We start from the raw sequence: 17,777 nt of genomic DNA on the forward strand, positions 1-17,777 counted from the left end.
GTTCCTTCCTCCTCTGGGTCCTTCTGCCCCCTGGGGTTTCCTCCCTCCTGGACTCTTCTGACGCTGACCCCCCTGAGTCTTGCCCTTCCTTCCGGCGGGCTTTAGGACCTGGCTCCCTATCCGGGCTACCTGCTGTGCCGCTCGCCTGTACATTTGAACTTGGCGCGCGCGCGCAGCCGGTGACTTTCCTCTTGACCGTTTCCCCGCTCTCCGATGGAGGCGTGGCCAATCCTGACTCATCTCCTCCCTCTGGTGGTGAGAAGACTGGTCCCGATGCCTGGGACTCCTCCCCTCCACTACGCTCTGGTGGGGACGCTGGTCCTGATTTCCAACTGCTGCTCAGGGAGTCCCCGCTGGCCCCTTCCTTCTGGGGTTTCCCCCTTGGCACCCCCCTTGCCCTGGCCATCGGCGCTCCTCTCTGTGAATCTTCCGATTCGCTGGAGAGACTCGTGGAATCTCTCTGACCACTGTCACTGCCTACACCCCCCTCGGATTCCTCCTCCTCACTCTCCATTTGCTCCTTCTCCTGTGTCTCTGCTCCTGAACCCCTGACAGCCGCCATCCATCCTCCAACTGCCTCCAGACACTCACACAGGACCTTCACCGCCTTCACTGGTTTTGAGTTAAAAGAGAGGTAGAGCTGGGTATCATCCGCATATATTTCATCTGTAAATATTGAGAGGAGAATCTGGATCGTTGCCTTGAATCTTCCCTTAAACAGAGGAAGGGTCTGAGGTTGTGGGTGCTACTAAACCCACTTTTGAAATAATTGCAGTATTGGTGATATAGTGAAATGCAAGCGGTGGCTGGAGCTATGAATAGGGGAAGACTAACTAAATGGTTCCTTTCTGTTCCCGTAAAAGAAGCCCTAAGTATATCAGCATCACTGCATACTACGAAAATAGACATACGTGTTAATGACATGCTGTGACACCATTTAAAATTGTCTTCACAGGATTCCTTGGCAGCAGAAATTGAAGGGTCAATGCGAAAAGAACTGCATCTGGATGATCCTGACAGCCCTGACTTAACGTATGACCGATGCATTGTGATATTTTAATAAGAAAAGTAGAAATCAAACCTTTTTATGCAATCCCAAATTAAGAATGCCATCTCATTTCTTTCTAGCAAGGAAGGTAGACCTGAACTCATTACTTATAAATGGTCCTCTCTCTGTTGGAGAGGAAAGCAATTGAGAAGAAAGCTTAAGAGTAATGGTTCTAGGGGTTGCTCGTGCGTAAGTTGGCGCCACACCTGGCTGGGTTACCTGGGTGAACCCTTTCTGTCCGGACAGCCACCCCTCCGTGGCTGTCTCAATCGCTGGCAGAATCCGTCAGTGGGCGTTTCTTGAACTTCTTCCAGCAAATAAGTTCTTTGACGCCCAGTCTCCTCCTACTCTCCCTGCGCGGAAGTCTTCTGCGCAGGGAGGGTGTGGGCAGCGGAGGACCCGTGCTCTCCCCGCTGGTCTCCAGCGAAGAGTCCTGGAGCCTTCTCTCCGATTCCCCCATCTGCCCCCCTCCTCTACTGGTGCTACGCTGATTTCCTTCCCCAGCGGATGGGCTGCCTCTCTCCCTACTGGGACCCTCTCCGGCATCCCTCTGGAGACTTCCCTCTGCCTCTGGCTCCGATGGCAGTTCCCTGACATCCAGGATATTTTAAAGGCCAATTTTTAAAGAATTTTGGGGCTTTGGGGGAAGTTAAATAAAATGTTTTTCAGCAGCATTATAGTTGAAATTGGAAAAATAAACAAGCTATTTGCACCTTGAGTAGTGTTAAATCACTATTTTTGTTATCCGTCTTCTTAACGCAGTTGAAGATTCAAACTTCAAGCTAAATAGCGAGGGGGAAATAATTAAAAACTTTCTATGTTTATTCTGCACAAGTAAGAAAGCGGTACTCAGAAATGGCGAAACAGGGCTGCAGAGTGCTTAAGCTTGTATATGTGGACACACTAGACAACTTTATAGTAGCATTATCTCAAGAGACATGATGGATAGCTGAAGCTATACAGGTGTAAGTCAGATCAGTATTTGGATGGGAAACTGCTGGGAGTCCATTGTGTACTTCCTTGAGGTCCCTGGAGTGAAGGCGGGATATGAAAAATGTGCTTATTCATACAACATTGAAGTAGCTCAGGACCACTGCATATGCTTTGGCTGGCACGCAGGGGCAGCTGTGTGGTGGTATCCGTAGTATTTGACCACAGGATCAGATCACTGCAAATGGTCCCTAAAATATCTATGATAGCTTAGAAGAAATTTCCTGATCCATGTGGCAAAGCTGCAGTATGCAAGTAGTTTACCACGTGGTGCTGGTTATATGAAGTTGATATAAATGCTCAACATGTGCCGCCAGCCATTTAAAATCATGATGTGGCAACTACAACATCTGCTTTATCCTGAAGTCACAAGAAAATGCTTGATTTTGTCATTGCTGGCAATAGTTGACCAAGCTGCTGCTGCTGTAGCGTTTTATGCACAAGCGCATTTTGTGGGCATTTTTTATCTTAAAAACCAAACAAGAAACCCCAAACAACTACTGCATGTTACTATTGCTACAGAGAGAATGCAACAAGTATAGGATATTCCACAATTTTATTTCCATAGAGGATCTCCCTGGCTGTTCGAAACCTGCTTTTCTAACCAGAGCTATGCTGCAGGGTAAGAGGGATCCCAGGATCAATACAGGATCTTCCGATTCAGTTAATTGCTTTCTCTCAGGATAGTTGGTGGGGAGCATGTAAGCATTTGAGCCCAATAATTATTCCCCGTTTCATCCTGGCGTACAGTCTTGGCCAAGTTTCAAGAGAACAGGGTCATTTAGTAAGTGATCTGGAAAATGGGAAATATTGTTTGAGGAAACTTTAGTATCTTACAGCTCTTCCCCTTTCCATAGAATGACTTTTAACCATTTGTCTGATTTTGTTCTCTCTTGATCATAATCACAAAGCTAATCTCTGAGACCATGTTTTTCTCTTACAAAAGCTGAGCTTAATATAATATGATGTCCCCGCAGACAATTTCTCTGCTGTGGGTTTTATTTTGCTGGTTACTAACTGCTTGTGTCTTTTGTCAGCCATCACAAGAGAGTCTTTGATGCCGTGCGAAACATCAACCAAGTGGTAAAGCAGAGATCTCTAACTCCCTCTCCAATGAATATTCCTGGGTCTAACCAGTCTTCAGCAATGAACTCGGTCATTTCTAGCTGTGTCAGCACACCACGATCCAGCTTCTATGGAGGAGACATTTCCAATTTTGTGATAGACAACAAGACTAATAGCATCATCCTAGAAACTGACTCTACTGACTCTGGGTCAGTAATGTATACTTAGAGTTTAGCTGTATCTCCAGAACAAGAACTTCCTAATTCTTTTCTTCTATTTAGTGACTATATGTTGGATGCTATACTAACCGTACATTATGAGGATACTCAATATTGATAGCCTAACATTGTAAGAAGGATCAATATTGCTATATCTGAGTGAGATATTCAGAAGAAACCTGATTTTCATATATTGTTGTGCTGCAGCCTCCTAACACTGGACAAGTGAACTATATTGGGTTGTCTTAAATTACTGGACACCATAAAATTTGCAAACTAATGTTCACTAATTTAACACCAGTGTGGTATGGTTCAGGCAAATCATGTTTGTGTTAATGACTATATTTCCTTTAAGAATTACTGTTAACTGGTTTCTGTTATTGACACATCCTCCTCCTAGTAAGAGAATTGTTTAAATCATTTTGGGGGTTTGTAATTCTTGACTTTTTTGTAACTGTGAGGCTTTTCTCTTCTAATTATCTGTCCGTCATCCACATTGAGCCCCGAGTACAACTTGATTTGGTTACTTTGAAATGTGTGCAATCCCCAAAATGATTTCCTATGCTAAGAAATGCCTGACCTCCCTTTCTAATACATGCAGATCTATATTTATATCCATATTGTGTGTGTGTGTGTGTTTTAGCTTACATAGCTGCAAAATTGAAATTCTGATGACAATTTTAGAGAACAAAAAAAAAATGCCAGCAGACAATAAGAGATGCTAAAAAGAATTTGAGAAACACATTGCTAAATACAGCGCATGGCTCTATGAAGATGTCAACCTCGCACGTTCCTAGGCCTGCCATTTATATTTTCAAATCTAGACTACTATAGTCTGCTGGTGAAGCAGTTAATTGGCTACGGAGAGCTCGGAACAGTTTTGCTGGCATTTCAAATATTGACATTTTGGGTGTCTCCCCCCCTCCCCCCTTCCTGTTGCTTGTACACGCAGTGTAAATTTAAGTGTGTTTTGTCCTTGTTTTAGAAATGAAGAAAAGAACAAAAAACCTGGAACCCCAGGAACCCCTGGCTCTAGCGACCTGGAAACGGCACTTCGAAGGCTGTCTCTTCGGAGAGAGAACTACCTGTCTGAGAGAAGGTTCTTTGAAGAAGAGCAGGAAAGGAAGCTGCGGGAACTGGCTGAGAAGGGCGAACTCCACAGTGGCTCCATCACTCCAACGGAGAGTATCATGTCGTTGGGAACTCACTCCAGGTTTTCCGAATTTACTGGCTATTCAGGAATGTCCATCAGCAGTCGCTCTTACCTCCCAGAGAAGCTTCAGATTGTGAAGCCCTTAGAAGGTGATAACAAAGCGCCTAGGCCTTTATCTGTTCTCCTTAGTGACTTTCTATGGTCTCTTCTCCATCAGCAGGAAGCGGGAAATCTGTGTAACACATACTCCTTTTACTTTAGAGACAGCCATCCACGTTGCTTGTTTAAACTCTTCTGAGAAAAAGATTTCATTGCTTTTTAGTAAGCAATCTCTGGAGCAAGTGTGTTGTGTACACTCTAACATATTTCAGTGGTATATTTTTATAGTTCAGTAAATGGCATTTGAATTCCTAGTTTCATTCACATATTTGTAGAACACTGCAGAGTGGGGAAAGTAGCACTGATATGGAGAAGACCTGTAGAGACGTGTGGTGATTCATTAAACTGCAACTTGTAGAAGACCATTTCTTTTCTTTACATTCTGTGCATGCTTCTCAATTACTTGCTACGGTTGTCCTACCAGTAGGTGTCTAGGCAACAGTTCCAAATCACTTGCACAGTGGCACCTTGGTTCTCAAACTTAATCTGTTCCAGAAGTCCCTTCCAAAACCAAAGCATTCCAAAACCAAGGCGTGCTTTTCCATAGAAAGTAATGCAAAACAGATTAAGCCATTCCGGAATTTTAAAAACAACCCCTAAAACAACAGTTTAACATGAATTTTACTATCTAACAAGACCACTGATCCATAAAATGACAGCAGTAATCAATGTACTGTACTATAAAATAAGCAAGACAGTATTGTAGATAAAAATTAAAATGAATTTTTTCCTTTACTTGCACTGATGATAGTCCTTGTTTGAATGGGAGGCTTTTATCCATTTCCGCAGTCACACAATCAATCAATCAATCAATCAATCAATCAGTAGCTGAACTGGGTTCCACACAGTCACAAAGCAAATGAACCGAAAAAGCCTAAAAAATGCAAAATAAATAGCAAAAAGAAAAGCGCCAGACTTAATCCGCTCAGGAAGTCCATTTGACTTCCGAAATGTTAAAAAACTCTGATTGCTGCAGGCGCCCTGGAAACAATAGCTGACAACCGCATTGAATATTCAGCTTCCAAAAAACGTTCAAAAACCGGAACACTTCCGGGTTTTCGGCATTTGAGAACCAAGGTACCACTGTCTGAGTTGTTTTGCTGCCTTCAGATTGGCTGTTACAAACCAACCTCACAGCATTTGTCAGGCTGAAGATGTCAGTATTCTTTCAATTCAAGGCACTGAGAGACGTTTATATTGCAGTCCGGTATAAATTTAAGTCCCACTTAAATGAAGGTCGCACAGAAATGCTTAGTTGTGTATTTGAATTACAGTCATGGGGTTTCTAACTTAGGTAAAGCAGCTCATTACTTGTTTTCATTTTTTAATGCATAAGCTATTTCAGGTTGATAGCAATATCAATCTTATTTTGACCAGTCTGACAACATAGAACATGTTACTATGTTTCGTTTTTATGTGAGAAAATAATTTTTGTGTGTGCGCATAAAAGTAGCATGTGCTTCCAGCTCAAATAAATCAAGAAAGAAAACCCTCTGTAGCTTTTTAAAGATGCCCACATAAAATTCTTAAATCTCTCCAGACAGCCAATCTTCATTTTACTGGTTATCATTGTAATAGGTTTCTGTCATCCACTTATCTCTCTGCTTTCTTCTTCAATAAATTTTCAGTCTCCATTTTCTCTGTCTCTCTTGATTTTTCACTTTATTTCCACCCCTCCCTTTGTGTATTGAACCTTTTCTTCTTCTTCTTCTTGTATAGATCATTCATATTACTGGCCATCTTTCACATTTAAAAATATTTACCATGCATTCATTGTTGAGGAGTGAATCGAGCCCTTATAATTTTTAAAAGAACATTCATTTTGGGAGGAAATGATATTGAAATTTGCAAGAGAAGAGGAGAAAGTAATTTGGAACAAACACGTACCTTTTCTCACCCAACTGCATTTCATTGCACTTTGCACAGAGTTTCATTTTCTTACTTTTCACTCTTGTCAGTTTCTTAAGGAAATACTTACAGCAGCAAACAAAAACAAATTCAGTGAGGGGTGGTTTTGTTTTTTTTAAAATTTTTATTAGTGGTAGTGGATTATTTAGTTCCATTTCTATTATAGGTAAAAATCCCTGTCAGGGACCACTGCATATTCCTGCATTGTAGAGGACTGGACTAGATGATCCTAAGGGTCTCTTCCAACTATGATTCTATGAGAGAAGTTTTCATTATTTTAACATTTTAAATATTGTCTTTTAAACATGCTTCCTCCCTCCCACCATCATCTCCAAAAGCCATGCATAATTGTTTTTTTATAATGTTAGTTAACTGTAGGCACTATATAATGAAGTCAATAGAAAGATACCTATCAGTCCAGGGATCATTGTATACTTATCCAAATATTTATTTATAAATTATGAAACTGGATTGTTATATTTATAGACATTGAATAAATATTAGGCTCTCAGTCGCCACAGCCCCATACGTGGGAAAACACCAAGTTTCTCCTTGTTCAATTCCTGTTCAAGTGAATGTTCTGCATGCAACTCTGATTTTTTTCCTCCACCATTGTCTCACTGTCTCAAAACAAAAAACTGGACTGACACTTTAAAATTTGGGAAACTGTTTATGGGCCCCTCCAACTCTCTGAAACCCATATTATACCATCTTAAAAGTTTGTACAACAATGCTTGCAAAAGTAAGGGAATAATGTTGTATAATGTTGCCCTTACTTTAGCAATGTTTGCCAGCTGGTGCCATGATAGCTTAAGTTCCATAGCCATTAGTGATCTTTGTGATGACTCTCCTGGTCCTTTACAAGCAATGCTGAAAAAACTAGAGTTGCCATTAAAGCATTAGAAACATATTATAGAAAGTATCCGTCACTCACGTATATGTTTGAACATGGGATTATGTAAGCTTGGGTCATCATGCGCTTGGGTCGTTTGGCTAAATTGAGATGGTCACCTGAAAGCCAAAGATCTGCTGTCAGGTTGCTACCCATGCAACTTTGAATGAAAGACATAATAAAATATCCATTGCGGTTTTCCAATGCCCTCTTAGTTGATTTGTTAATTTTTTTTAATCTTCCCCCCGGCCCAAGTAGATACCTAGCCAAATAAACACATGAGGAATCCAGATGGATTTTGTCTACCATAAAAAGGTAAAGGGACCCCTGACCATTAGGTCCAGTCGTGGCCGACTCTGGGGTTGCGGCGCTCACCTCGCTTTATTGGCCGAGGGAGCCGGCGTACAGCTTCTGGGTCATGTGGCCACCATGACTAAGCCGCTTCTGGCGAACCAGAGCAGCGCACGGAAACGCCGTTTACCTTCCCGTCGGAGCAGTACCTATTTAACTACTTGCACTTTGACGTGCTTTCGAACTGCTAGGTTGGCAGGAGCGGGGACCGAGCAACGGGAGCTCACCCTGTCGCGGGGATTCGAACCGCCGATCTTCTGATTGGCAAGTCCTAGGCTCTGCAGTTTAACCCACAGCGCCACCCGCATCCCTTTTGTCTACCATAGTCTGTTCTAAACAGCATTTCCCTTTCTGAATCTTCTGTGATCTCTTGTGCTTGGAAAGATGGGCCCTGCTTTGAAGATCTTAATAATGAAGCACAAGGACGGTTAGGAATTCTGTTCTGCCTTCCCTTCCTCCTGTGTGTCGCTCCTTGCCAAAGGACCTTATTTGACTTCCTTATAATGTATCGCAGGAGCAGCAAATTGCCCAGGTGATGAGCATAAGGATCAGGGGACTTCATTCATGGCACCTGCAGCCTCACATGCAATCCAGCGCTTTGCTGTCCCTATCCAGTGGATTGATCTGCTGTGATTGCCTGCTATGATTGCCAAACCCTCTAACTGATGCTGATTAATAAAAACCTAGCATTACAATCCTATGCACATCTACTGCAGAGCAAGCCCCATCGAGTTCATTGGGACGTGCTCCCAGGTGAGTGTGTATAGGATTGCAACCTTCATTCTGTATTTCCAGTTTTTCATTTCAAAGGAAAGAGTTTTGTTCCTTTTTAGGGAGAAATAATAACAGCGAAGAACTGTCTTACCATATAAGAAGTATATAGATTAAGGGATCAAACTGATTGCCAGTAGAGATTAGGCGGTTTTCAAAGTTGCAGGAGCACACTGGAATTGTATGGCTTGTCTCATTGGGGTTTTGTTTTGTTTTATACTAAGGTAATTTTTATCTCTTTGCCTTCTGCAGCAAAATCTGTGTATTAAAGAGCGGGTAAATGTCTCATATTACATGGCCAATGGCTTGAGGAAGCCCAGTAAAATTCTTAAGGTTCCCCGTCTTTTGAATGGCAGTTATGCATGCTATGTCCCACACTGCTTTTGAAACTTTCAAAAGACATTTGAAACGCAACGCCCAAATTTCCCCTTGGGCACACAGACACCTGAGTTTATTTATTTATTTAGACGTATATAGGCATCCTTATTCTGGACAAATGCAAAAAAGTAGCAATCTTTCCCCTTCCTTCTTAAAAATTGAAATAACTGAGACTGCAACCCAACCATGATTACTTGGGAGTAAGCCACATTGACCTTGGCTGGCCTTGCTTCCAAGCAAACATGCGTAAGATTGCACTGTGAATGTATCTAAAGAAGGGCTTTGGAATCTCTGGCTCTCCAGTGTTAATGGACTTCATCTCCCATCAGTCCCAGCCAGCATGACCAGTGGTTAGCAATGATGGGAGTTGTAGTCCAACAGCATCTGGAGACTGCACCCCTGGTCTAAAGTATTCAGTGTTATCCTGACTCAAAACAGCTGCATTTGGCTCATGTGGCCGCCCTTTCATTTTTTCTAGTAATATCAACAAATTTATTATCTTTTCTGAGGCCAATTTTAGTAGAATCTGCAGGGTTTCATATAATACAGGGGTTTCAGCCTTTTCCTAATGTGAGGCTACACAGCAGTCACCTTCCCATTTTCCTTAACCAGAATTTTGGCCCCACACTAGAAATTATAATCTTAGTAGAAAATAAAGTACTCATACTGATATTCTTTATATTGCACATTTCCCCCCCTCACTCAAAATATTTCCAATCCAAGGACAAATCTACAGGTATAGTGGAACATATTTTCTGTGCAAAAAAAAGTTTGTTTGGTAGTCTTGCAAGTAGAAAATGATATTATGGTGTGGAGTTTTAAAAGATATTTGTAGAGTTGATGTAGTTTGCACCATTCTATGTAGCCGTTCTGCTTTTAGCATCTCTGTTTAGCATTAGCCTTTTAGCTAAATTCTAGAACCCTCTCATAGCACACTGCTCGGCTTCTTTCACAACCCTTCAGTCTTCACAAACTAGTCCGGAAATACTTGATGTTCATACTTTCTGACTATTTCCCAGTATGGGTTTTAGTATGCCATTTCCCCACAAAGGTTCATATTGGTTCCATTTTTTATTTTGCTAGGTTATATTACTATTTATTTATTGCTGCTTTTAGGTTAAAGGCAAAAAGCCAACCACAAAAACAAGTGGCAAAATAATAATAAAAAAAATAAATTTTATTTATATCCCGCCCTCCCCAGCCGAAGCCAGGCTCAGGGCGGCTAACAACACTAAAACAGTACAACATTATAAAAACATTATAAAAATTAATTAAAATCAAAATTGATGGCAACCATAAACTAAAGTTTTGTAAAGATTGCCAAAGGAGGGAGTCAAGCTGCGCCCTGACCAAAGGCCAGGTGGAACAGCTCTGTCTTGCAGGCCCTGCGGAAAGATGTCAAGTCCTGCAGGGCCCTTGTCTCTTGTGACAGAGCGTTCCACCAGGTTGGAGCTGCAGCCGAAAAAGCCCTGGCTCTAGTTGAGGCCAGCCTAACCTCTCTGTGGCCTGGGACCTTCAAGATGTTTTTATTTGAAGACTGTAAGTTCCTCTGTGGGGCATACCAGGAGAGGCGGTCCCGTAGGTACGAGGGTCCTAAGCTGTATAGGGCTTTGAAGGTTAAAACCAACCAACCAACCAACCAACCAAACAAACAAACCAGAAAGCAAAAAAAGAACAAATGTTTATTTATTTCAGGCCCAATGCATTTCAGGAAAAATTAATTCCTCAGGGGCACATTTCTAGCACAAGACACTGTAAAATACAGTTATACCTCGGGTTACAGATGCTTCAGGTCACTCATTTTCCAGTTATGGACGCACCATAACCTGGAAGTACTGGAACGGGTTACTTCTGGGTTTTGGTGCTTGCGCATGCGCAGAAACACTAAATTGTGCTTTGCGTATGTGCAGAAGCGCCGACTTGCAATCCGCGTGAGTGCAGACGCAGCGCTGCGGGTTGCGGATGTTGTGGGTTGTGAACATGTCTCCCGCCCAGATCAGGTTCGCAACCTGAGCGTCTACTGTAATCTCATAGTGACTCCTGTCCTATAGTGTTGCTTGAATCTGAGGGTTACTGCTAGAAACATGCCCCTGTACAGGTTTTGCTCCCTAAAACTTTTGACAGATTAGGAATGCACCTTATTCCTTACACCTGGAGGTTTTTTTTCCTTTAAGATTGCAGGCCTTCATAAATAGGTGCACACACACAGTTGGCGTTAATCTTGTTGAAAATACCTGAATGACAACAGTCTCTCCCTTTGGCAAGGGTTTTAGCAAAAACCATTTCTTCACCCACTACTATTTTTTAATTTTCTTTTAGTAAGTACATAAGCAATACCTTAATATGCACTTTCCCATTGTTAAAACAAAATAAAAAAATTCCTTCCAGTAGCACCTTAAAGACCAACTAAGTTAGTTCTTGGTATGAGCTTTCATGTGCATGCACACTTCTTCAGATACACTGAAACAGAAGTCCCCAGAACCTTCTATATAGTGAGAAGGTGGGGAGGGGTATTACTCAGAAGTGTGGTGGGATTGGGTGATTGGCAGATAGCTGTGATGAGCCTGCTGACGACTCTTAACGACTGCAATAGGTCTTACAGGAAAAAGCAAGGGGTGAGAAGGTGAAAAATGGCTTTGTCATGTATAATGAGATAAGAATCCAATGTTCACACCAGGTCTCTCCATGGTTTTAAGTTTGGTAATAAGTTGCAATTCAGCAGCTTCTCTTTCCAGTCTATTTCTGAAATTCCTTTGTAATAGAACAGCTTTCCCATTGTTAGTTACCTTACAGAACAAGTTTGAGTTTGGGGACTTTGAAGCAAGTGAAGATTTAATGTGGTGATAGCCTTAAGCAGCCTAGTTCACAACGGGAAATCCCCAAAGGTTCTGACTTTCTGCTGTTGTTTTGTTTCCCCGTAAGGTTCTGCCACTTTGCACCACTGGCAACAGCTTGCGCAGCCTCACCTTGGGGGCATCCTCGACCCACGGCCCGGGGTTGTCACTAAGGGCTTCCGGACTCTTGACCTCGACCAGGACGAAGTATATTGCCTTAACGATTTTGAAGAAGACGAGTCAGGTGACATTACATACAAGGGCCTAACTACCTCGCCGTCGATGCATCACACCGAGACCTCAGGTGAGAGGTCACAAGCGCAAGGGACTGTTTCAGACAGCGAGAATCCCCCAAGTCACTCTCAGGCTTCCCCAGAGGAGATGCAGGAACCGGCGACTGACGATGATGAGGGGTCTGGTGAGGGAACCTCATTAAGTCCAGCACAACTGCCGTGTTTGCAGGATGTCGATTATTGGGCCATTCTCACGTCTCTCCAGAGCAGCATCCGTAGTGTTGCTTCATGTGTAGCTTCTGCACAATCGTGTGCTCAGGGATTAACACGAGACCGTTTCCAAAATGATTGCTTCTAACAAATCATTGATTTTGCTGTACTTAAAAAAAAAAGTGCATGGTTCATTTTTTGTTTTCTTTTTGGATAAGAGAAGGCTGCTAAAAAGAACGTGATTCAATTAAGGTCCCGAGAGAAGAGATGTTGGTGTTGTGTGTCTGCATATACATGTGTCCATATGGAAGCTACAGTGTTAAAAAAAACATCCTTTTTTGTTGTTGTTAAGCAGGAGTTGGGTTTCACCCCCTATATTATTTCTCCAGGCTGCTCTTGAAGTGCTGTTCATTGCAAGAGGAAGCAAACAGGACCTAGTGATTGAACACAAGCATAGTCTCATTATTTACCGTATTTTTCGCTCTAAAAGACACACTTTTCCCCCTTCAAAAATTAAGGGGAAATGTGTGTGCGTCTTATGGAGCGAATGCAGACTCCTTGGCTTCAGCGATAGCAACACGAAGCCTCCAAAGTGCAGAGGGAGAGCTCCCCCCGCGCTCCTTGGCCTCGTGTTGCTTTCGCTGAAGCTGCCTGAAACCCCCGGAGCACACCAGGAACTCCCACTGCGCTCCGGGGGCTTCAGGCAGCTATCCCCAAGCCTTCGGAGTGCAGCAGGAGTTCCCGCTGTGCTCCGAAGGCTTGCGGATAGCCGCCTGAAGCCTGGAGAGCGAGAGGGGTCAGTGTACACCGATCCCTCTTGCTCTCCTGGCTTTGCTTTGCTGGAGAGGCACTGCACAGTTTTCCCTCTCTGCGCAGCGCCCCTTCAGCAAAGCGGGAGGAGAAATGGAAGGGGCTCCGTTTCTCCTGCCGCTTCGCTGAAGGGGCGCTGAGCAGAGAGAGGGAGAATTTTTTCCCCCTATTCTCCCCCTCCTATGGTCCTATAGAGCGAAAAATACGGTATGTAGGATTAGGTCCCTTCAGGTCAGTTATTCTTTAGGACTCAACTGAGGGATAGCTCAGTAGAGCATGAGACTCTTAAATCTCAGGGTTGTGAGTTCAAGCCCCACATTGGATGAAAGATTCCTACATTGCAGGGAGTTGGACTAGATGATTCTCGTCGTCCCTTCCAACTTGGCAATTCTGATTCTAACTACATATAATGCTTTTGCACACTGGTGGGGGCCTCAGTCTGGGTTGGAAAGTTTTTTACAAAAAACCTTTTCCTAGCATAGTTGTCCTGGCAGCACCCTCAGCTGGTATTTGACGGGGCCAATATTTAAGGAGTCTGGGTTTGGAAGAGGAAATAATTCTGTAGTGCCATGACTGGGTTTCTCACCACTTTCCTGTCAGACCAAAACAAGAGAAGGTGCTCCCTTAAGGCACTTTGCAGGAGAACTGGTGTTGGGCAACTGAATTTTCACTTCTGTGCTGCCATGCCTCCATGCTTATAACACGAACTTTTGGTCCTGTCTGAGAAAATTGATAGTTTAAACTGTTCTGGAATAAAACGGTACTCTCAACGCCCTCCCACCAGATGTCAAAGAGAACAACAACTACCAGACTTTTAGATGACATCTGAAGGCAGCCCTGTTTAGGGAAGCTTTTAATGTTTGATGGATTACTGTATTTTAATATTTTGTTGGAAGCTGCGCTGCCCAGAGTGGCTGGGGAAGCCCAGCCAGATGGGTGGGGTATAAATATATTATTATTATTATTATTATTATTATTATTATTATTATTATTATTATTAATTTCACAAACCAAAATACATTTTAAATAGGAGAATATTGATATACCTTGTTACTCAGGGAAACCCTTCAGGTCTGGAGCATATATAATTAGCTGAAATCATAATCGTGTTGTGGCCTTAAGCCATGAAATTATTGGGTGGGTGAGTGAGTGTGTAGTTCAGTGCACAGCTCTTCAGAATCGAGTGCTGCTTCCACAGAATGAACATTATTTGCCCAAATATGAAATGTATATCAGAAAGTGTTTGTGCCAGTTGACGAATACGTGTGACTGCTGCTTTTTAGTTTCCTCGCACACATCATAGAAAGTCCCCAGTCCTTTTCATCGGCCCTTGTGTATGCTCATTCAGTTGCACTGAGCGGGTGGAGCAGGTGTCGTTTTGCACTGATTCTGTTCGCTGCAAATCTCAGCACATCAGATCTTCCCCCAAATCCTCTCCCTGCGCCCGATGACTTGAGAGTGGGTGTCTCATGACATTGTGAACTTTTAGATCAGACAGAAGTTTGTACCTGCTTCAGATTTTGGAGTAGCACTTAAGATGACCTTTTGAGTTCTCGGCGGTTCCTGGAGAACTCGGGGTGTCTGTTCTTCTGAGTATCCTAGCCAGGGCAGAGACTCACAGAGGGCTAGAGGTGTTTCTCCCTGGCTAGCGTATCTGTGTAGGCCTGTCCAGAATCTTAATACTACAAAAGTAGGAGTTTCGTTCTCTTCTATGCAACAGCATTGTGATTGTTCGTTCGACAAATGCTTAGCTCTTTATTGTGCTTTGTCTTTCAAATCACAATGGCAAGACCTGATTCTTCTTGCCTGTTTTATAGCAGCTGTGTTTCTGACCTTGTAATAAGATGTGTGTTTTTTTGTGGACTGCATAGGATGAAACCTTTGGGTTGCCTTTTTTCTTTTTGAAATACTGTTAATTTACAGGAAGCTCACTATTTCCTATTGTGTTCAAAGGACAGAGAATGCTACGGACATGTGAAAAGCTCCGCTGTTGACTGCTGGAGGATGCTGTTTGTCAAGGTTTCCCTAGTGGTATATTTGCAGGATCCGTCCTTGAGCTCTAGAAATTGATTTCCCTTTGGTTCTCAATGTCACACTCCTCTTACTGGGCTCAATTGCTACTTTTAGCAGCCTTTTCCTATCTTTCTTATTCATTCATAACAATGAGTTTTAATTTAATTTTTATCAGGGCAGTTGGAATTCTTCTAATATAATTCTACGCAAAAACAAAATTGGTGTCTTTTATAAAGTGGATCTTGCGGGGACAACAGTCTCTGCATTTCACAGTTGGAACAATCACCTAATCTAAAACTTGCATTGCTTTGGTCTATTTTAATTTGTCATCTAGTGCTACGCTTCCTGTCTTACTTTAATTTACATCTCAAGTGTTCAGATACTTTTCTCCAAATAACTTTTCCTATCCATTTTGGTTATTTGAGATTTTCTTCAGCATATTTTAACCTTCTGCTTATTCTCCATGATACACAGAGAATCATGATTGCTAGGCCCAGTCCCTCCCTCCCTCCCTTATAGATTAACTAATTTACTTTGCTTACCCTAATCCCTGAAGCATCAGCATCAGTTCTAGAGGTGATGTAGAGATTTATTTAAAAAACATTGTCCTGAGATCTATGTGTTAACCATTAATAGAATTCATAACACTGTGTGTGATGGGGCAAATCTTGAGTCACTTTTCACCTGCGTAGACCCCTTCACTTGTCAGGCTGTCTCACTTTCATCCAGGCAATTCCTGTCTCAGGCAGGGACGGGGAACCTCTGGCCCTCCAGGTGTTTCTGAACTACATTTCCCATCAACCCCAGCCACCATGGCTAACAGTAAAGGCTGGTGGGAGTTGTAGCCAAACATCTGGAAGGCCAAAGTTTCCCCTCTCCTTCTCCAAGGCCTGCATAGCTACACATGAGTCTTCTTAGTTGTGTTGTGTGTGCATGCCTCAAACGGTAGTGACAAGAGAAAAAGACCTTGTACGTTTTCTCAGCCTCTCTAGAAGTCTGGAGTGGCATGTGGATGTGATGTCTCTGTTCAAAACCATGTGTCAAACCATTGTATATGTCCTTTCACCCTAAACTATGTGTTTGGGGACGTGTTAAATGTTGAGAGGAGGAGGAGGAAGATCAACAGTCACAGGAAACCTCACTGGCATGTTTTTTTTGTGCATGTTTTAACACCACTAACTTACTAAGTCTTGTTTACTGAATCAGAACCTATGCAATCATGAGATCTTTGCTGTCGTAACGAAATGGGTTGTACTTCAAGGAACATTTTGGATGCACGTCCTTCGAATTTCTGAATTGCTTTGCAACAAAGGGACTTAACCATAAAGTATGTCATGTGGCAGAAGGGGGAGAATTAGCACAGCTCCAGCAGCCTAGGACACTAGGGGTGTGGAAGTGGTCTTGGTTAAAATGTGGCGGCACCCTTACGGCTTCTCTGCCACAGCCCATGCTTTCAAGTTACCAACAAGTACTCTCCTTTTCCTCATTCCTCTCATACATATAAATTCTAAATTGCCTTAATCCCCCTTTCTCGTTTGCCATCTCTATTCACGTGGCTGTGTTGAATACATATTTGCTTCCCTAGTCTCAAATTCTATTCCCATTTTTTTCTTGCATTTGTCCTGCATACTATAAAGACACACACAGGCATGCACATAGCCCTATACAGCATGGTGTGTGTTATTTTTTTTTCTCTTCAGGACTTTAGACGCTCACCCTTAAGCACATTCCCAGTAATTAAAATTACACATTCAAAGTCCTGGGAAAATAGAGATTTTTGTTTGTTTGTTTTTGCCTGAATTTGAAATTACATCAAAGTATGTGTTGGATGAGTTGGATGACACTCCCTGGGGAGAGAGAGCATTCATTCCATAGTTAAGATGCCACCACCAAGAAGGTCCTGCCCAGTAGCCACCACTCAGATGACAGGGAACCCCCCAAAAAGACCCTTCATTGAGGATTTTGGTTTATAGGCAGACACATGTGGAGACAAGCAGTTCCTTGAGCGTCCTGATCCCGACTCATGCGCAGCTTTGTTTAAAGGCCAAAAAGCGCTCTTTGGATTGAACCTGGATTCAAAGCAATATGTCACAGGGGGTGACATAACTGTAATGCTCAGTCCAGCTAATAGCCTTGGCCCTGTATTTTGGATTTAATTGCAGTTTCCTAGCCATCTTCAAAGGCAGCCCCACAAAAAAATGCACTGCTTTAGTCTAATCTACAGGGAGCATGAATTACTGAGGCCAGGGTGTATTTGTCCAGGGGATTTGACACCTGGCACCCCAACCTATATTCTGAGGCATGCAATGTAGGAAATAGACCCCTGGAAGATGATATAAACTCCTACTCCACATGGTGAGCCCTTAAGACTTGCAGCTTTCTTTATATCAGCATTCTTCAACCTGCGTTTTTTTGGGATTTTGTTGGAACTGCAGCTCCTATCTTCCCTGACCATTGGTGGGGATGGTGAGAGTTTTGTCCTGCCACACCTTGAGACCCAAGTTGAGAAAAGGCTACATTGCATTCGTTATGCGCAAGGCTGTTGTAGAGCATCAATCCCAAAAAGCGCTCCTTCCATTCACAGAGAAAATTGGACCCGCCAGAGGCTTCCACAAATTGGGGTGGGGGATTTTTTCTCCAGCTCCCTCTGTAGCCCCCTACACCATTTCCCATACTGAAGGTTCTACCGATCTTCTGGATAAGATTTTTTGCAGGATCTGTTGACCTCAGGATATCCCATTCCT

General features: G+C 42.8%; 1 protein-coding gene and 1 long non-coding RNA gene across 12 annotated transcripts in view; one reads left to right on the top strand and one right to left on the bottom strand.

Moving 5' to 3' along the window:
• The window catches only part of TRAK1 (trafficking kinesin protein 1), a 144,254-nt gene that overhangs the window by 113,891 nt on the left and 12,586 nt on the right, over positions 1-17,777 (top strand). For 5 of the 11 annotated variants that reach the window (XM_081881997.1, XM_081881998.1, XM_081881996.1 and 2 more), the window contains 4 exons: positions 956-1,032; positions 3,076-3,312; positions 4,307-4,623; positions 11,856-12,185. In XM_081881997.1, coding sequence (XP_081738123.1) covers positions 956-1,032; positions 3,076-3,312; positions 4,307-4,623; positions 11,856-12,185 — 961 coding nt within the window. Of the gene's footprint in view, positions 1-955; positions 1,033-3,075; positions 3,313-4,306; positions 4,624-11,855; positions 12,186-14,973; positions 15,052-17,777 lie in introns of all 11 variants that reach the window. The other 6 variants (XM_081882003.1, XM_081881995.1, XM_081881994.1 and 3 more) reach the window with 3 other exon arrangements.
• Positions 1-17,777, bottom strand: part of LOC309325847 — a 262,622-nt gene that overhangs the window by 76,225 nt on the left and 168,620 nt on the right. The window lies entirely within an intron of this gene.

Source organism: Podarcis erhardii (genome assembly GCF_964252035.2).
Source record: "Podarcis erhardii genome assembly, chromosome: 12".
In the NCBI taxonomy this organism is placed as follows: Eukaryota; Metazoa; Chordata; class Lepidosauria; order Squamata; family Lacertidae; genus Podarcis; species Podarcis erhardii.